Raw genomic sequence first — 19,953 nt, forward strand, 5'->3', positions numbered from 1 at the left:
CATGCGCACAGTTGTGACACTGTTCTTCACAAGTTGTTCTCTTTAGAAGTTAAACACACATGATTAAAACTGCCTGATTGAAGGGTGGAAATCGGATCCAGTGAAAGACATTGACAACCAATAGGAAACGGAGAGCCTTCTTTTTCCACCGGAGGCCCCAGGAGGCGAAGCCAAGCCGCGCGAAAGCAACACTAGAGCAGAGTGTGCGCAAGCTTCAGCCGGTAGATTCAGCAGCGGGCTTCACGTCGCTGACTTCTGTTTCTTACTAAATACAGGCAGAAACCCGTGAATGAATGCGGCGCATGTTAATTAGGTGAGTGTCCCTGTTCTTTTATTTTCTATTTTGTGTTTACCTTTCCCTTGGAATATTATATAGAGCTTTTGGTCACGTTATGTGGTTGTTCTCAAAATGTATCGCCAACCTTGGCACAGCCTATAGCTAGAAGTGGACCGTTTGTCAACAACCTTATGCATAGCCTACCTCTTTACAAAGGTGAGTAAACACAACTCATTGTGAGCTATGCAGCTAATATATCAATTATTTACGTTTGTAGTGGGATAATCGTAGTGCAAGTTTACTGCGGAGGTGTTTGTACCTTTATGAATGAAACTGTTTCAGGTCGACTACCTCGGTAGGTTTAGACGGTCCATTCATTTTATTCTTCCCCCAATCCATCTTGATATAGGGTCGGACGGCACATCTGCGGACAATTCTGGCTAATTGCTTATCAATTAAAGTAGAGCATTAGCGTTGCAGAATGGATGGGATTCAAGACCAACAAGTGCCTTATATTAAATCCAATGTGAGTGAGAGTTTTACGTATAATCCAAGACCAAATAACAAATAAAACAGCACTTAGATATCATGACATTGTTATTCATTATTGTGTTATTAAGTTGCTGTAAAACCTGCGAGCTGGTCACTCAGTTGGTCGCTCAGCCACCTCCATGTGCAGATGTATGAACGGATAGCGTAATATTTAAACTATTACTGTGTAATACATGATGTTATATATTCTAAGAAATATTGTAATAACGTTATTACTAGTAATCACTAAAGTGTTGCATTTCCTCTGTAGTTATAGGTAAAGAAAAGGGACAGGGTCAAGTTTAAAAGTGTGTGAGCTGTGTGATTGATGGACATCTATTGCCCTCTCAGCTGTCATCTGTGTAAGTGTGCTAGTACACAACAGAATCACTCCAGTGGGAAACATTGATTTCTTTCCTCCCTTTTAGAGGCCACAAGGGAAGACGTCTTACAGCGAGAGACCAGCAAATGACAGAAAAATAAAATTCATTAACTCTGACCTGGCCCTGGACACTGAAGGTAGGTAGAGCAGAGGGAACGAAAAGGTTAATTTCACGGCTTCTTAACATTTAGCAAAATTCAATTGGTTTGTGGCCACCTGCACTCTTAAGTAAAATCTCAATTACAACACATTCACCTGTGAAGATTGCGAGTAGCGTCTATCAGTGGCTACAGACCCAAACTGAGTTGTTATTAGTTACACACGTGCCTCTGAATCATCCAGCCAAGCCTCCAATGGCATTCTAAGCCTATCAGCCTGTCATAGTGGAGGGAATTGTTTCTGAAGCTTTTTTGTCCTGTTTTTTTCTTCCCCTCCATGATTGTCCTCCATTGTTTTATTCTCCTAGAACTCTTCCAGGACCTCAGTCAACTGCAAGAGACCTGGCTGGCGGAAGGTAAGTGTTTACCCGTTTACTGTAGTGTCGAAGCTCAACAAGCTCACTTAGTTTAAAAGACAGAGTAAGAGAATTGGAGAGAAGGAAAGGGAAAGGTAGAGATGTAGACCAAAAAAATCGGCCCCAAGTTCCATTCCTACTAACGTGCAGTCCAATTAAAGCTTCTGTGGAAGAGGCACCTTGTGTGTCATGCATACATGAGAGACTGTGATGAGCGTGGTCTTGAGGGAGACTGAGGAGGCTCTACTCTGTGTCATCACAAATTACCAGGAGAAAGCTGTCCGCTGCTCACTGTCTCTTCTGCTTTTGGCAAGAGCTAACGCACACGAGCCGCCACCACCGGCACCAACTCCACCGGTCGTCTACCATCTCCTCACTCTCACTCTCTATCGCTCTCTCTCTCTCTCACACTCCCTCACTCAATCCCTTTCTTTTCCTCTCGGCGCATCTCTCTAAAGATCATCCTCCATAGCTGTAGTATCAGCTGTCTTTTCCGTTTCTTTCTTTTTCTCTTTGGAAGAAAAAGAACGGATTTACTTTTGACTTAGAAAAATCAGTTGGTCTGTGATCAGCAACTGAGATTTTTTTTGGTTGAGGGTTCATTTTTTTGTTTTGTTTATTTAATACTTTTTTCTCTAATGGCAAGACTTGCTCTGCGTGGTATAACTCAGACGTGATGCTTCAGGATTTAAGCGCGGGTGTCTTCTTTCCACCCTGTTTGCAGCACAGAATTTTTGGTCAGTAAAGAATATTGATCATATTGTGCCTGTACCATTTTCGTGAGATGCCTGTGTTTGTGCATGTCTTAGTTTGTAAACGTGTTAGTCTGCTGCTTGTATATACATTTGATCTTCTCTTGAATATCACTTACATGTTGAAAATGCTTTTCTTTGCATGGGACATGCAAAGAAAAGTTTGCAATGTTTATTCCTTACAATTGATTGCCAATAAGCTGCAGTGTGTGTTAATAGAAATACATGGCCTTTTATTCTTTAACTTTTGTTGGTACATTTTGGATGTTACTATTGCTTTGATTACCTTTAGAGTGACCTGTAAATTAAAATATGCAGTATGTCCAATCTATGTTATTGGCATTGGGTTTTAAAACATGAAATCACAAAGGTTCAGACTCTGAGTAAATAGTGGTGTAAATATGAAGTAGGATGTGGATTCAACGTGCGAGTTCTTTGTGGCTTCTATATAAGTCATCTACATGACTTTTTAATCATTATCATTTCCCTTGTCGATATGATTGTATGCATGCGTGAAGTTTGTACTTGCCTCTTGCTTAGGGACCAAAACAAGCCCACGACATTGTGTGCTGTATAATTTGGTCCCATCACCTTAACTCGTATTGTAAATGTACCATGAGTTCCCTTTCTACACATAGTATAACAGCGTTGATCTCTGTAAGTGGGACATCCTTCTCAATGCACTGCATATTTATTTTTCTCCTTATATGCACTACACATCATTGATTTATGTGGACTGCATTATGGAAGACAAAAACATGCCAACATCTTGTGTCAGCTAACTATTTCATAGAAATATTGTTTGGATTAGAATTAGGCTACATTTGGTATAAATAATGCCATCATTCTTTTGTGGTTCAATCTATGTCAGTGTCAGGACTTTTGCCCTTTGGTCTCTCAAGCTTTGAGGGGGAATTGACGTTTGATGACAGATTGAACTTTTGATGTTTTATATTCAGACCAGATATTTCAAATTCAAATAGTTACAGCTACTGTTACATTAGTATTGAACAACACAACCTGTTCCTTTATCCAGTAGGCCTTAGTCTCTACTGGCAGATGATTCTAGTCGTAATGTTAAGGTCTAAAGTATACAGCAGATCGTTAACCAATAATATACATTTTTATTATACTCAATCAACTGTAATGTTTTTCTGGTCTTTTTTTTTTACTTCTCGGTTATCTTATTACATTTTCCACGGAGGTAGAAACATATTTCTCCCTGCTTTGCACAGGTGGATGGGCAACTTAATCATTGATGAGATTCATCTATTCTTTAATACATTTAAAAATGCTTGCAGTGTAATTTAGGGGTTTTAAAAATGAAAAGTATGCTTTGAAATAGATATTGGAATACTTTACCAGCTACTCTCTGCCAGTTAGATTATGAAGTATATACCGCAGGGCTTGTAAAAGAGTGAGATGTCGTTTTAATATTTTAGTATTTAAGTGGGGGAAAAGGCCTTGGTTCCTGATATAGATATTACTGTAAGGAGTACAGTTCTGCATGTCATGGATCAATGTGATGTACGTTTCAAGATTGAAGTAGATTTAATAAATTACTTCCTGTCCATTAAGATAAAAAGGAATACCTAGCTACCTATTTCAAAGATTTATTCATTCAGGTAATTGGAAATAAGAGGAGGAATTATGGGAGACAGACTGAATTTCCGACATCACAAACCGAGAGGTTGAAGGGTTCTTAACCTGGCCATTTTGGTCAAGGCTTTTTTTTCTCTCTCTTTTTGGGAGTTCTTCAAGTATCAATTTCACTTTGAGATCTATTTGCTGAGGTTGCCACAATTTTAGGATACTGTAATTTTTTGGAATAAAATGTTGACACAAATGTAAAAAGGATAGTTGACGTAGTCTGGCCTATTGAATTCAACGTTTTAAAAGGAGACGGTAAATCTTTTCCTCAACCCGTTCTTTTCATCTCAGCCCTGTTGGCGCGCGAGCTAGATTTGTTTGAAACCCAACACCATCAGACACACAGCACTTGTAGGTACAGGACCATGATGGTGTTGGGTTTCAAACAAATCTAGCTAGCGCGCCAACAACAGGGCTGAGATGAAAAGAACGGGTTGAGGAAAAGACAATGGATGTGCCACTACTGCTCAGGGCCTGTGTATGGGGCTTTGCTGTTTTTCTTTTCTCTCTTCTTTTCTCTCTCTCTTTTTTTGTGAATGGCGGCAGAGTTCCAGTTTTGGTGCTCTCCCCAGGAATTGTTGCAGGGATCAGCTGGCCCATTCACAGACTGGGTCCAGTGACTCATACATCCTGCTGCAGCTCCTGGCTGCAACATCACTTTGTCCCGCTCTCCTTTAGTTTCCGCCTGTCCGTTGCCATCCTTCTTCCCCTCTCGCTTTGAACCTTGCGACTTTGTGATGTCTGCAGTGCGCGTGTGTTACACAGTGCTCGCAAACTTGAGGCAGATAGAAGTTGTACACGGTTGTGGTCGAGACGTTGTTGTTTTTTCTTTGAGTGGTCCGGCTTGCACTGGGTGAATGTTTGCCAGTCATGGTCTTGTGGTGGAGCCAGTATTTTGAATTGAGAGAAAGTTCTGGTCTGTAATTATTTATAGTGAGAAGGTGTGACATTATTTTGCACTAAAAGGTGCTTTGTATGAAACGGTTCATGTTCTTACAATGGCCATATTGATGCAGAAATCACAGTGCATACCACACATCCTCTACAAGAGGGGGCTTGGCTGGCACAAAGAGTTGAAGTCAGCAGGTGCACAGGGTTTTACAATTATACTTCAGTTGCTGTTCTGTTGATCTTTATCACTATACAGTATTGCACCACGAAATACAATTCATCTTTCCATGTGTGTATCAGAACAGTGTACTTTATTGACAATTGTTTTACGGTGAACATTAGTTCACACAAGGCTTGAGCTAATAGTTTTTCACTTGTTGTTACACAACTTATATTGTGACAAAATAGGAGTTTTTCTTTTTCTATTTTCTTGGATTGTTTGTTTTCTCTCGTTTTGAAAAGTGAACAGATCCTTTTGAAAGGGAAAATACAGAACAACTCGATCATGTGACACAGACCTGCCTCGACATGATACTGATTCAGTGATAATGAGAATCCACCTCTTTGTGTGTAAAAATAGACGTGCTAATGACACATTTACATTTCTAATATTGCTGTTTGCCACAATTCTCCAAACTCGTCAAACTTCAGGGACCTAAAAAGTACAAATGTATGTGATATAAATATGTACATGCCTAATTGGACCCTGTGCAGAGCCTTCATGGTCTTAGCATTAGCCGAAAGCACAGGAGTGTGAATGATAGATGAAACACTCTGGATTGGAGCAGAGCTGACTTGGCAGGTACAGGTGGATTCAGCAGTGGGGAAGAACCCAATTAGCTACTGTTAACAATGGGTGTTATTGCTATCGGCGTGGAGATAGCAAACTCCTGAAGCTACAGCATCATCAAAAAACGGACTAGACAACCTCAGGACATGTGTAATCAAGAGAAAGAGGGAAAAAACTTTTAGGGGAAAAACTTTTAGCTACTCTGTTTGTCCATCGGTGCGTTATACCTTGGATAAACATTGGGAGGATTCTGCGGTTACATTGCTTTGTTCATGAATAGATAAATGTCCATAAAGGGATTTTTTATGTCTTTAGGGGCTTTTCGCCAAAGGAAAGGATTGCGATGGTTAGACTGGATATCATGAGTCTGGTGTTGTCCAGCGGCATGAAAATAACCTTTTCCTCTCCTCTCTGCTTCTCTCTCTAGCTCAAGTTCCCGACAATGACGAGCAGTTTGTCCCAGACTTCCAGACTGAAAACTGTGAGTATATGATGCCACAATGTTATTGTATTTGTATATGTATGTGTGAGTCTGTGTGTGTGTGTGTGGGTGTGTGTGTTTGCACTTGTGTGTGTGTGTGTGTGTTTTTCCATGTCTCTCAGTATCCCCACCTTCACTCTCACATGTGCTCTCCAGAGAGCTAGTCTTGCAGGTTGGCTGACGGGCAGAAGAGGGGGGGTGGAAGAGAGAGGGTAGAAGAGAGGGGGTGGAAGAGAGGGTAGAAGAGAGGGGGTGGAAGAGAGAGGGTAGAAGAGAGGGGGTGGAAGAGAGGGTAGAAGAGAGGGGGTAGAATAGGTAGCTATGATATTATAGCACTGGGGTTTATTTATGTAGGAAAACATCCAGATATTGAGTCGTTTGCAATGAGGGATAATAATCAAATAGTATTTTATTTATATAAAAGATATAATCATCTCAAACTCCAGTATTTTATCCTCTGTAACTGTCAGTATGTGTTGTGGTGGTTATACTGGAAGAAATCCAATATATCTTGACATAAATGCGCTATACATTAAAATGCACTTGGTGGCACAGTACAATGAGCATTTAAAGTGAGTGGAGACGAGGCTGTTGTTGGCACAGTGGGGTTATGAAGGAAGTCAGCCAACGTGGAGACAGAAGTGGAGTGAGTGGAGCTCAGTGGGATCCAGTGCTAGCACATGTCTTTTAGATGAGCCAAAAGGCCTGTGCAACAGTGAGAAAGCAGGAAACTGTGTCTGTAATGACCATTACCCCACTTTTATCACTCACATGTTTGATATTCACCTCAGAATATTTTATTCATTTCAATACTTTTATTTCTACATTTGTCTCAAGGAACTGTTTGGCTTTGAGGAACCTCCTACCAGTTTCTCTGAGCTCCATAGACGTACAGTATGGTACATATCCACTATAGGATCCAAAATGGTTGTACAGTAACATCCATAAGGTCTTGAGGTCCCCATGTCCTTCAAAGCCATCCAGGGCCCACCGTGTCCATTGTAGTAGGAGACTGCCGACCATAGGAAACGTCCTGTTGGCATGCCGGAGCAGACTGGAGAGGCACAAACAGATGGTGGGAGGGCGAGGGCACCGTGGTTGGGCTCTCGAGCAGGCGTCCCAGCCTGCATCACTCCAATATGGGTTTCACCAAGTAGAGAGTGAGAGAGGATGGTGGGATTGTTTAGAGGTCAAACGAGGTGTATGACATGTGCAGTCCATTCAGTCTTACAGTATGAAGAAATATACATTGAGAACAGATGGAAATGTGGCAATAGACTTTGAGAACACTGTTGATATAAGCTGATATTTTTGTTCATAGAGAAGCATTCATGTCCTCACTTTATCACCTCACTTGTGGAAAAAATGTCCATGTCCATCAACCATAGTTAACATCAAATTTGAAAGGGAAACTTCCAGACACTGAATCTTAAGGCTTTGCACATGGAGGAGACATTTTCTTTGTCTAATACCTTCAATGTTAGTGGCTTCCATGCTCTCATTAGCATAACTTAGCAGGGTATGAAGAAGTACTGTAGGTGGTGTAAAACCACGTAATCAGCAGATAAGCTACTAACATTAACAGTAATGGCAAGCACTTAGTTTGTGAAAATTGATTCCCCCCCCCCCCCCCCGTTGCTATTTTATGAATGGACTGGAGAAATATCTGCCAAAAGTAGACTTCACTGTAAATGCCAAAATACACAGTTTGTAACCCAACGCACACAACTGTTGCCCTCAAGGGCGTTTTGTGGTAATTTGGAATGATTGGCACCAAAATTACATTTATTAGCTTGCAGCTAATATAGTGGCTGTATTGAGAAAATTCACTGTGAACGGCATAGCTGGTTGGGAGATATTTCAAATATTAAAAATAAGGGAACCAAAATAATCAGTGAAAGAGATTGTGTGCACCTTGTGCACTGCAAAGTTTAAAGTCAGAGACAAAAGGCAAATAGACTCAAATCTGTATTTATAAAAATCAATGATCAAAATGTTGTTTTGAACCAAATGTATGCTTTGGTTTCTAAATAGGGAATAGGGCCAAACAAACAATAGTAATTTGTTATCAAAATATGAAAATGGTAATAATGTGGGCAAGCATAACGCATGTTCATTTTGTACAGAAAACCAGCCAAAGAAATTTACAGAATATTTGAGAAATTCAAATGAAATCCATTCAAAATGATGTAATTAACTGTCGTAAATGCTTGTTCTTATGAAACACAGTAATTTAGATAAATCAATCTGTAGATAATCACAGCAATTTAACATTTATGGACCTGACATTCTAAAAAGGTTTATCTGTTCTCGTTACAGGTGATGTCTTCCATATTGATTGGTGTACATTTGGCACCCCACTGATAAATCTATTGTGACATTTCCATCTCTATTTTAGGTGCCTCTCTTAGAGCGCATGAGCTGTTCTTAACATTGTAGTTCATTCAGTTCATTTGCATATTAACTTACTGTGTTGTATCAGAAAAACATAATTTCATAAACCATAATTATAGTGAACAAAAATATAAATGCAACATGTAACAATTTCAAAGATTTTACTGATTACAGTTCAAATAAGGAAATCAGTCAATTTAAATAAATTCATTAGACCCTAAATCTATGGATTTCACATAACTGGGCAGGGGTGCAGCCTTGGGTCGGCCTTGGAGGGCATAGGCCCCACTTGGCAACCAAGCCCACCCACTGAGGAGCCAGGCCCAGCCAATAAAAATGAGTTTTTCCTCACAAAAGGGCTTTATTAAAGACATAAATACTCCTCAGCACCCCCAGCCCCCTCATACGATCCCACAGGTGAAGAAGCCAGATTTGGAGGTCCTGGGCTGGCGTGGTTACATGTGGTCTGCGGTTATGAGGCCGTTTCGACGTACTGCCAAATTCTCTAAAACGACGTTGGAAGCAGCTTACGGTAGAGAAAGGAACATTACATTCTCTGGTAACAGCTCTGGTGGACATTCCTGCAGTCAGCATGCCAATTGTATGCTCCCTCAAAAATTGAGACATCTGAGGCATTTGGTTGTGTGACAAAACTACACATTTTAAAGTGGCCTTTTATTGTCTCCAGCACAAGGTGTACTTATGTAATAATCATGCTGTTTAATCAGCTTCTTGATATGCCACACCTGCCCAGGTGGATGGATTATCTTGGTAAAGGAGAAGTTGTCACCAACTGGGATGTAAACAGAATTTGAGAGAAATAAGCTTTTTGTGCATATGGAACATTTCTGGGAATTTTTATTTCAGCTCATGAAACACGGGGCTAACACTTTACATGCTGCGTTTATATTTTTATTCAGTGTATGTCCATTGATAAATACATGTACATCACAAAACAGGTAAACAATAAGTCTCTGATACTTATTGTCCCTCTTGCCATAAGCCTTTAATTAGCCAGATAAGGCTGCAGCCTCTGTGTCTGCGACTCCTGTGACGCCGTTCGACCTCGTCAAAGGTCTCCCCTCAGGAAGTACCACTTTGACCTCCGATCGATGACCCGTAAAGGTTGCGCCCCACCGAGGCCAGCGAGACCTGTGAACATCCCCTGTGCTTTGCCACAACGTGCCCCGTGCATCATTCCCCTGAGACCCAGGCGTCAGATGGGGTGTTGACAGATTGACTCCTCCACACAGAGAGACTGTGACACTGTCACACAGGCCAAGCTGTCAGTCAGCAGTGAAAAACTCAAAACATCCGCTTCTCTCAGCTCCTCAACCCCTAAACTACTTCCTCAGTCATCAGCCCCGGAATGGACTTGTTTTACAAGGCCCATTCAAGAAAAATATACACTGGGCTGGCAATCACTCATGTAGACATTTGAGCATGGTTGTAGCTCTAAATAACGGGTGAAAAGACAAGCAATTTTAGCCTTTTTTTTTGTTTGATTGATTTTCACTTCCCTTCATGATCGCTATCTACTTTGTTTTGACGTCACAGTGTGTCTGATGCGAAATTTTACATGAAAATTGACCAACCTCTTCCTGTCAACTGTAACGAGGAAAGGATTGTGCCCTATTCTCTGCATAAGTAAAGCACTTTGGGTGTATACTCTCCTCAGTAGTTGTGGATGTTCCTGGTACAACCCCATGTGCATGTTCGTGCACGTAGCCTGTGTGTTTATTAGCGATGACACGGTAGCTCTCCAGGTACCCAGGACTGACTTGATCCTGACTGACTGGGTTTTCATCAGCGTGGCCAATTTAATTAGTGTTGATCATGACTCAAGATGATGGGACGTTGATCAGGACTGATTTGGCTCTTAACAGCTTCTTAAATGCACAGGCCACTGTGGGAAACTGGGCATAGGTACAGAGAGTGGGCTCAGATCAATGGGCCTTGTTAGTGTTGTCTGGACAGTATTGGCAGTTAGCTGAAACGTGATATGGATTTAGTGGAGTCTAGCCCTGCTTTGAGATTGTCATATTTCAGGAAGGAAGAGAGTGAGTTACAAGTGAGTGATGAAGACTGGGATTCTGGACTTAGAATTAGAAATAGTCTGCATAGATATTCCCGACCCTGTCCTTAGGGATAGCAGTGGAGTAGGATGAAGTACTGGATATGCTTTTATGTACACCTATTACCCAAGTGTTGAGTAGGGATTTTATATGTGGTGGAAGGGCCTTCAAAATAGGTTTACTTTCCATGGTGATATGACTATTGTACATTTGGACATATAGAGTACTGATAAATAATGAATTAGTTACTGAATAAATGTTTCAACATCACCAATCTAATGTACCTTTCCACCTGTCTCCTCTCCATTCCCCCCCCCCCCCCCCCCCTCTCACACATGCATGTCGTAGTGGCATTCCACGGACTGCAGCTGAAGATCAAGAAGGAGCCCCACAGCCCCTGCTCCGAGCTGGGCTCCACCTGTGGCCAGGAGCGGCCCTTCAAGCTCCACTATGGGGAGAAGTGCCTGTACAACATCAGGTAGGTAAGCCACAGCACCAGTCACTTTCCCCTATCTGGAACCAACAGAGCCAGATTGCATACAAAGAAATAGACTAACACCCAAAAAATGAACATCCTAGGTTTTGGTGGTTTGGAAAATATCCCGTGGGATATTGAAATAGAATTTATTTGACCTGTAGCGACATCTCACAAGGATTCTGCAGGTAAATGTGGTTTGATTAAAAATCAACTTTAAACCCACTATGTGCAATCTTTTTTTAATCTCCACAGGCTGTCCAATATATCTCCACACTGTTAGATGGATAATGACTGCTTCATGATGATTGCTTGATAAACTACAGTACTTCTGGCTTCCCACCCTGTTTTCAATGTTGTATTACTTAATTGCAGTCATTCCCTATGAAACAAAAGGCCAGGTGCTGTGCTAAATGTTTCAAGTTGGATGCACTTGACTTGGAATAGATCTAGGATATTATACTGTCTACCTAAGGTGCAAATTCAATTCAATGAACTGCTTTTTCAAATGAACCAATATGCCCATGGCACAAGAGTCGGCTAGTTACGTTAAATCTTGAATTGATTTGACTTGTGATATATGGCATTGTGATATATGCTTACGATATTACAGAACCATGTACGTCAAGGGTCATCTTGAAGAAGTATTCTAGAAGAGGCGACACAGATGTATTTGAAACCCTAAACATATATGCTAAAATATATATTTTCTTCAAGAAGGAAAAGGTTTTAAAACTGTCATTTTGACAATAACTATAACATAAAAGACGATTGGATATGAAAAGGGATTGAGTTCAAATACTAGGCCACACTACAATGGCTTCTGTCAAATGGCATGCTTGGATATAATGTAAAAACAACATCAGACTGATCCCTTCACCCCGTGTGTCTCTCAGTGCCTACCAGCAGCACAAACACCCCACAGGCATGAAGCCCTCCAGCCCAGCGACGCCCCCCTGCAGCACCCCCGTGTCCCCCCTTCATCATGGCTCCCCCACGACAGTCCCCACCCCCAAACCAGACAGGACGTACCCCCACCTCCAGCCCTCCCAGCCCCTCCCGGACAGCGCCTACTCCATAGACCACAGGTACTGTACTACACAGCTACTGTATACTGTAGGCTACCACTACATCATCTTTAAACTGGCACTAACAAAACATTATCGACATAGTTTCAAGTGTACATTTTACGTTTATTTGATCATTTTAGTTCATTCAGTACAGTTTTACCAGAATCCAGATGTACCATTCTAAGTAGACACAAGGGTTGTATAAATTGTCAAGCTTTAGGTATAAACATGTATTTATGTCAGTCCGTCTGTCTCAATCGGTTATCATGAAAATTTGTGAAAATGTAATATTTTTGCCTTTGTCAGATTTCGACGTCAGCTGTCGGAGCCCTGCCACTCGTTCCCCTCCCCACCGTCGATGTCTCGGGACGGAAGGCCCATGTACCACAGACAGATGTCCGAGCCCAACATCCTGTTCCCCCCACAAGGCTTCAAGCAGGAGTACCCCGACCCCTTGTTTGAGCACCCTGCCATGGTCGGGGCGCCCATTCCCCCCACGTACCCCTCCATGATGATCAAACAGGAGCCCAGGGATTTCACCTATGACTCAGGTGAGTGGGCGTGATGGGTGTCTTCTTATTTTTTTGGGGGGAGGAGGGGGTGGTCGTAGAGATACAGTAAAATATGTTGTATTTAATATTGTGTTGTCAGTATCTTATTTGGTGTTTTGTTAGGATTCCCATTAGCTGTTGCGAAAGCAGCGGCTCCTCTTCCTGGGGTCCACACAGAACATGACACATGAGATAATAGAGAACGTTAATAGACAAGAACCGCTCAAGGACAGAACTACACACATTTAAAAACTTCACACGTAGCCTACATATCAATATATACGGCCTGTAGGACATGCTTTGTGGAGTGTCAAAAAAAGCAGAACATCTCTTTATTACGGCCGGACCTCTCCCCATCTTTACAACCATTGAATCTATAACTAGGGTAAGAGCTATAGAAAAATGCAGCCTACTATATATTTATATTTTAGTGTCCATCATTAGAGAAATATGAGAAATTCAACCAAAGGACACTCTTTTCACTCAATAATATAACCAAATACTTGAGCATTTGGACCCACCACAGCATCAAACCACCCTCTTTTTAATCAGATCAGATAGTTGTCATTTGAGGAATGGGCCTGTTGATTGGATTAACCCATTATTAGCGCAGGGGGTTCTGGTTTGGATGTCTGTGCCGGGCTCCATTTCCTGTGGTGCTCTAATCTTTGTGCCTGGTCACAGTCCGCCCCCGCAGAAGGGGTGGTGGAGTGTTCAAACCCCCCGGGTCCCAGAGGCCTGAGGCCACGCCGGGGCATGAATGAATGAACCTGCACTGGACTGCTGGCTTCATTCATAAGATAGAGCCAAGGAGAGATTACTGTGGAGTGGTGTAATAGTGTGCCCAGTCAGGGTGGAATGTGGCATCCACTGCAGAGAAGGATTTCAATATCAACAGCACTGAGCTCCCTTTGAGTTGGCCTTCTCTCTGTAACATGAGCCCTTTTCAACAGGGACATGTTCATAGGAGAGCGCAACAGAAAATATTTGCAACAGAAAACAAATGTTTCTAGATCCAGGTAGTCCTCATTATTTACATTTGAGTTATTCAGCAGACTCTCTTATCCAGAGCATCTTACAGTAAGTAGTAAGTGCAAACATACTGTTCCCCCGTGGAATGGAACCCACAACCCTGGTGTTGCAAGCGCCATGCTCTACCAGCTGAGCCACACGGGGCGGTTTATTTCAGTCTGTTGTCTCCAGTTTGGTGTCTAATGAACATTACCCTGCAAACATTGACACCGGTTTCCATTTTGGCATGGATGAACAGGGGGAGTCCTTTTTCAGCATGTTTTGTATCCCAGATTGACCATTTTGGCGAATTTATTAGCTGTCATTCTGCAGCTTGGTTACTAGACCAGGTCTGTGGAGAGGATGGGAGGGGAGCCTGGTCATTTCATTAGCAGTAATTTCCTCGACAAGCCCATTACTTTGATGAATTAAATTAACAGGATTAGTCATTTTATTGACCATTCACTTTGTAACTGTTTCGGCCCTTTGATTGTACCCAGCACCTGTAATGTGGTAGGAGGGCCAGACATATACACTATTATACTGTTGTAAATAGTACCAGTGAAGTTGTCGGCAGTGAAACAAAGTCATCACAGCCATCATGCTTCACTGCTGAAGAAACAGAACAGGCAGAAAACATGGCCGGCATGGTATGCTACATTTACTCCAACGCTGCTAATAGGTTATCTTGAACTTAGCCAAGACACTACACTGTTCAGTACCAGTTTCATATTGTATGCTTGGTGTTGACTGAGCTCCAGTGTGATGCTAGAAGACATGTTGTTTTATCAGGGGCAGTGAGTGAGCAGTAACTGACTGCTCTCAGATATCTGATACTGTCCTAATGCTCCCTTAAGGGCTTCTGACACTCATTCTCCCCTGTCTCCAGCAGAAGTGCCTAGCTGCCATTCTGTCTACCTGAGGCAAGACGGCTATCTGGCTCACAGCAGCAGGACTGAAGGTGAGGGATGACACTTGGAGACGTGCATGTTGGTTGGGTTATTCATCCCGTCCAAGTTGCCATTTTCCTAATGCGATTTCTCAACACTGTCTCGTCTCTCAGGCTGCATGTTCGATAAAGTCGCGAGACATTTCTACGACGACACCTGCGTGGTCCCCGAAAAGGTCGAAGGTGAGACGTCCAAGAGTTGACACATACACTGCTGCTTTGACTTGTAATTTCAATCAAAGACATTTTAAGCCATTGAAACATGTGAAATGACAACCTCCTCCCACCACCCCAACCGTCCCTCCATCCCCCTCCTTCCTCCATCCCCCCTCTAGGTGACATAAAGCAGGAGTCAGGTCTGTATCGTGAAGGTCCAACCTACCAGCGCCGAGGCTCACTGCAGCTCTGGCAGTTCCTGGTGGCTCTCCTGGACGACCCGTCCAACTCTCACTTTATCGCCTGGACTGGCCGGGGCATGGAGTTCAAACTCATCGAGCCTGAGGAGGTGAGAGCATGCCTGTCTCATCATATTCCACATAGAGTATCTTAGTCCATTCGAGCAACAGTGACCAGATTATTCTGATCATTGATTTGAGTTTGAGGTGAAATCTGCTCTTCAAATGGTCAGAATAATGTGTTAGGAAACGTTTTGAACGAGGCAATGTACCGTACTGACGTTCTTTTTTTATTGCCTCACCACGTGCTAAAAGTATGTCATCTGATCCAATCAAACACACTGTCAACCGGAGAGTGGCCTACTAAACGTTTCAATGAACCTGTTCCTAAAAATATAAACGGTGTTGACTTTCGGCCCTTTGAAATGGAACAGGTCTGGGTTTGTGCGCTCACATCGCAGACAGAGAGGCACAGTCAGTGTCAGTGTCCGGTGTGTTGGTTGGGTAATGGTTAGTGGAGTGTGTGTGTATGTGTGTGTTGGGGGGGGTGTAACTTGGCATCGGCCCACATGGCCCAACTCAGTGCGACCAGCCAGCTGCAGCGAACAGGGCGGCCATTCATACCATCAGGTGACCAAACGCGCTAACTTTGGGCTTTGGGTGGCCGTAAATTTTGCCTTTGGCCCGGGCAGGTGTAACACATGAATGAGCATGAGGACATGAAAGGGGGCGCAATGTTTTTAGTGTTTGGTCCAGGCAGAGAAAGAGCGAGAGCGAGAGAGGGGATGAGAGAGAGTCAGAGAGAGACAGGGTTAGAGAGAGACAGGGAGAGAGAGAGAGAGAGAGAGAGAGAGAGACAGAGACGGGGAGAGAGAGAGAGACAGGGAGAGAGAGAATGGTATACAGAGACAGTGGGAGCAGGGCTTTAGAATGGAGGATGGGAGGTTGTGTGGTCTGGTAGACAGGTGCTGTAACATCTGCTGCCTGCTCCACTGGGTGGGTGACAAGTTCCTAATGAACACATCCCTGTCAAGGGGTGTGGAGTCTGGTCCCACTCTAATTGCTGTTATTAGGAAATATGGATTAGTAAGCTTTGACATTTAGACAACGTCATTCCATTCTTACCGGGAAGTTGTGTAACAGGGGGTGTGTTATGTTCTCACCTATTATGCACAAGGAATATGTCACAAGGCTGAAGCCACTAATCCTCAACCAAACATAATGAACGTGATCTTTCTATGACATTCTGGTTCTATTCATTTCACCGCGGCCATTTCCCCTTTGTTTATGTGTGTCTGTCTGTTCGTGGATGCGTGTAACAAAGGTTGCACGTCGATGGGGAATCCAGAAGAATCGACCAGCTATGAACTACGACAAACTCAGCCGATCGTTACGCTATTACTACGAAAAAGGCATTATGCAGAAGGTAAAAGAGGCCTAAGGCTGCACCCTGACAAGAGACATATGACGATGGTTCTGCGTGTGATTAGCTGTAATACCTTCTTCTCCATAGTCAACCATGTGCTCTGACAAATGTCCCTTTGGGGACAATAAAGTTAATCTCATTTTATCTTATCTAATCTTATCTTATCTCCAGGTGGCAGGGGAGAGATACGTGTACAAATTTGTGTGCGACCCCGAGGCTCTGTTCTCCATGGCCTTCCCTGACAATCAGCGGCCCGTGCTGAAGACGGACATGGAGCGGCAGATCAACGAGGAGGACACAGTGCCGCTGTCACACTTTGACGAGAACATGGCCTACGTGCAGGAGGCAGGGCCCTACTGCAACCCGCCACACCCGTACAGCGAGGGCTATGTTTATTAACGCCCCAAGACGCCGAACTGCAATGTACTTCACAGTCACTACGAACAGGGGGGGGAAAGACTGTCATTCAGAGGACCCCGACTCACCCTCGCTCACAAACTCCACCTTTTTTTCTTCACATGTTTGTTGACCTCCAAACCGTACTGCAGGATAGAGAGTGCACTTTATGGACTGACTGACAGTGTGTGAACCTGCGGGGGCTAGCTATGTAATTGGGTTGTTTCAGATGTTTATGTTGATTTTAAAGGAGGGATTCCCCCCCGAGCATGCCGTATTCGTATGAAACAGGACTCAAAGGCCAAAGGTCACATATGGACATATTCCTGCAGTCTAGGCAGGTGAATCCTCAGAGCTTGAAGGGGGAAAAAAATCATCCTGATCTTTTTGACAGTTACAGGAAACATCCTCAATTATTTCTCTCAGTCCTCTTTTTGTTCAATTGCCCTTTCATCTCCATCATGTGTACTTTCTTACTCATTTAAGTGAATAATGCAATGTATTGTAATGACATGCTTTTAAGATACTTTTATGGTGAAGTGACATAATTATATACTTGAAACAGTAATGTAATTATACCAATCTTAGTTGACATCTACATGCTGCCTTGCTGCCAGTTTTAAACGTGCCCCTTTGCCAATACTGACTGCCCAACAGTACATCATGATATGACTGAGTTTTGGGTTCCTTTTCAAAACTCCATTGACTGTGTAGACCTGTAGGAATTCGACACGAAACGGTCAGATGCAATCAAATTCACCCTAAACATACTTCATTATATGTAATGCAAATGACCTGTATCTAAAAGACAAATGAAGCGGAGACTGTACCTTTATTTAGTCCTTGCATTTTTATGTATATCACACCAGCAGTCGACTTAATGAATTACATATTTAGAACAAACATTTCATTCTGATTTGTCCTACATTATATGACGCAAATGGTTTTTATGTTAATGATGTGTAGCAGTTCAGCCATAACACTAGTCATCCGATATTTCAAGGCCACAATGTGGGAAATGTACAAAACAAAATGTTCCTTTTAAATCCCATTACACAATGTTGCTTTCCCCCTTTTAAAATCAAAGGTAATGTGAGGAATGCATCCCGTACAAAAAAAGAGAAAAACATGCTAAATGAAATCATATCTAACTTTTTTTTTTTTTTTTGTAGACAAATTATGTAAATGTTGCATACAGGAGTTGCATTTTAATAAAAAGGTATCAGAAATATTTGGAATTTTATAGTATTATAAAGATCCATGTTATATATGAAATAGGGTTTCCATGTGTTATCAGGTAAATGCACATTGGTTGCTGCTTCTAATTGTAACCGTCATTTTATATTCTAACAATAATGGCGTCTGCAATTCTGCAATTCTGCGTTCTATGTTTAATTGTTTTGTTTATTCACATGTTTTGTTTTATATTCTTCAAAAATGAAAAAAATGAAGTCACCACGATGAAGTTCTGTAAAAAGTTAACAGGTTGGGATGGGATTAGCAATAGCCAATAATTCTGTAATAAAATAGTGCTGAAAAACTGGTATATGCGTGATTGTCACCCATGAAAATATATATATATTTTTTTTTACCATGAATAGAATCTTTTCTGATTTATTTAAGTCTTAACAAGTGAACATTTGTAAAGATAATAGAAGTATGGGATCTTGGTGAGCTATCTATGGCAACTATTGAAATAGAAAATATAATTTTTGTCGTAATTTCCACAGCCAATCTTACCACAAAACCTCTTGTTGCATTTAATCACAAATATTCTGTAAGGTTTCAAAACCACATTACTCAGTAGATTTACTGACAAGCATAAACACAATTAGAGCAGTTCAACCAAGCATGTGTGGGTTGGTGTAGAGAAGGGCAATGGAGAAAAGTAACTTGTCAATTTCCAGGTTGGTGGGGATACTCTCTACCGCAAAGCATTTAGCCAAAAGTGACACACAAAGAAAAATCTATGTCTAATTTAAAGCAGTATTTTTTTCATGTTGGACAATTGTTGGTGTCTTTTATTCCTACTCTTAAAAAGCTGGAGTGTCAGTAATGAAAAAGTAACACTGCCTTAAAGTTATTATTGCCTTGTGTAAAGTGTCACTCGCAAAAAAAAAATCAATGACTAATTTAAGGAAGCGTTGTTTAATTGGTTTCACTGGGGGAAAAATGAAAACGGATGTGTAAGTAATGAAAAAGCACAGCTTGCCTTAATTTGTCAGGCCAGGTTACAGGCAAACCCTATTATAGGTCCTACTCCTAGATGTTTTTATTGATTGCCTATAGTGCAATGTATTGCCCCTTTAACTTTATCCATCTGATTGCTTTTTGGAAGCATTTACTAACACCTAACTTTTAATATGATGGATTACATGTTTGATTACAGGGTCGTTCCACCAATTCAGTGCTTTGAGAAGTGTGACTTGGTAAAAGAGTTGACCTAATTTTACCATTCTGTCATAAAGAACACATGTTCAACTATACTGAACAAAATTATAATTGCAACATGCAACAATTTTAGTTCATATAAGGAAAATCAGTCAACTGAAATAAATGAATTAGGCCCTAATCTATGGATTTTACATGACTGGGCAGGGGCGCAGCCAATCAGAATTAGTTTTTCCCCACAAAGGGCTTTATTACAAACAGAAAAACACATTTTTGTTAAGTATACATAAAAAACTAGATTGACCATAACAGGGTTGGAGATTTCATCTTAAATCAGCCATAAATCCCCTTGTGACAGGAGGAATGGAAGCTTGTGTGCAACAAGCTTTTAATGTGGCAATTTAATTGCAAAAATATTTATAGTCTGTCTATTTATGGATAACAGGGTTAACGTGGTATGCTCAATCCGCTCAGTTATCCACCACAAACATCAGTAAATGGCCAAAAATGGTCAAACCAGCTCTTCTGATTTGACACTGATTTCACTGTTAG

At 41.8% G+C, this 19,953-nt stretch overlaps 1 protein-coding gene across 4 annotated transcripts; it reads left to right on the forward strand.

Annotated features, from left to right (window-relative positions):
• The first annotated feature begins 44 nt into the window (after positions 1-44).
• On the forward strand, positions 45-18,556 carry etv1 (ETS variant transcription factor 1). 4 transcript variants are annotated; one of them, XM_031786699.1, is made up of 13 exons: positions 45-313; positions 687-803; positions 1,237-1,327; positions 1,657-1,704; positions 6,215-6,268; positions 11,086-11,215; positions 12,109-12,300; positions 12,589-12,833; positions 14,734-14,805; positions 14,908-14,976; positions 15,129-15,298; positions 16,513-16,614; positions 16,786-18,556. In XM_031786699.1, exons 2-13 carry the CDS (start codon positions 759-761, stop codon positions 17,011-17,013), a joined length of 1,446 nt encoding a protein of 481 aa, XP_031642559.1. In that variant the 5' UTR covers positions 45-313; positions 687-758; the 3' UTR covers positions 17,014-18,556. The 4 variants fall into 4 exon arrangements, with proteins under 4 accessions (XP_031642559.1, XP_031642561.1, XP_031642563.1 ...); XM_031786701.1 differs by having other exon boundaries at positions 47-313; positions 14,737-14,805; XM_031786703.1 differs by lacking the exons at positions 45-313; positions 687-803; positions 1,237-1,327; positions 1,657-1,704 and adding an exon at positions 1,931-2,441 and having other exon boundaries at positions 14,737-14,805.
• Positions 18,557-19,953: the final 1,397 nt, after the last annotated feature.

This window comes from Oncorhynchus kisutch, linkage group LG13 (genome assembly GCF_002021735.2).
Source record: "Oncorhynchus kisutch isolate 150728-3 linkage group LG13, Okis_V2, whole genome shotgun sequence".
Classification (NCBI taxonomy): Eukaryota; Metazoa; Chordata; class Actinopteri; order Salmoniformes; family Salmonidae; genus Oncorhynchus; species Oncorhynchus kisutch.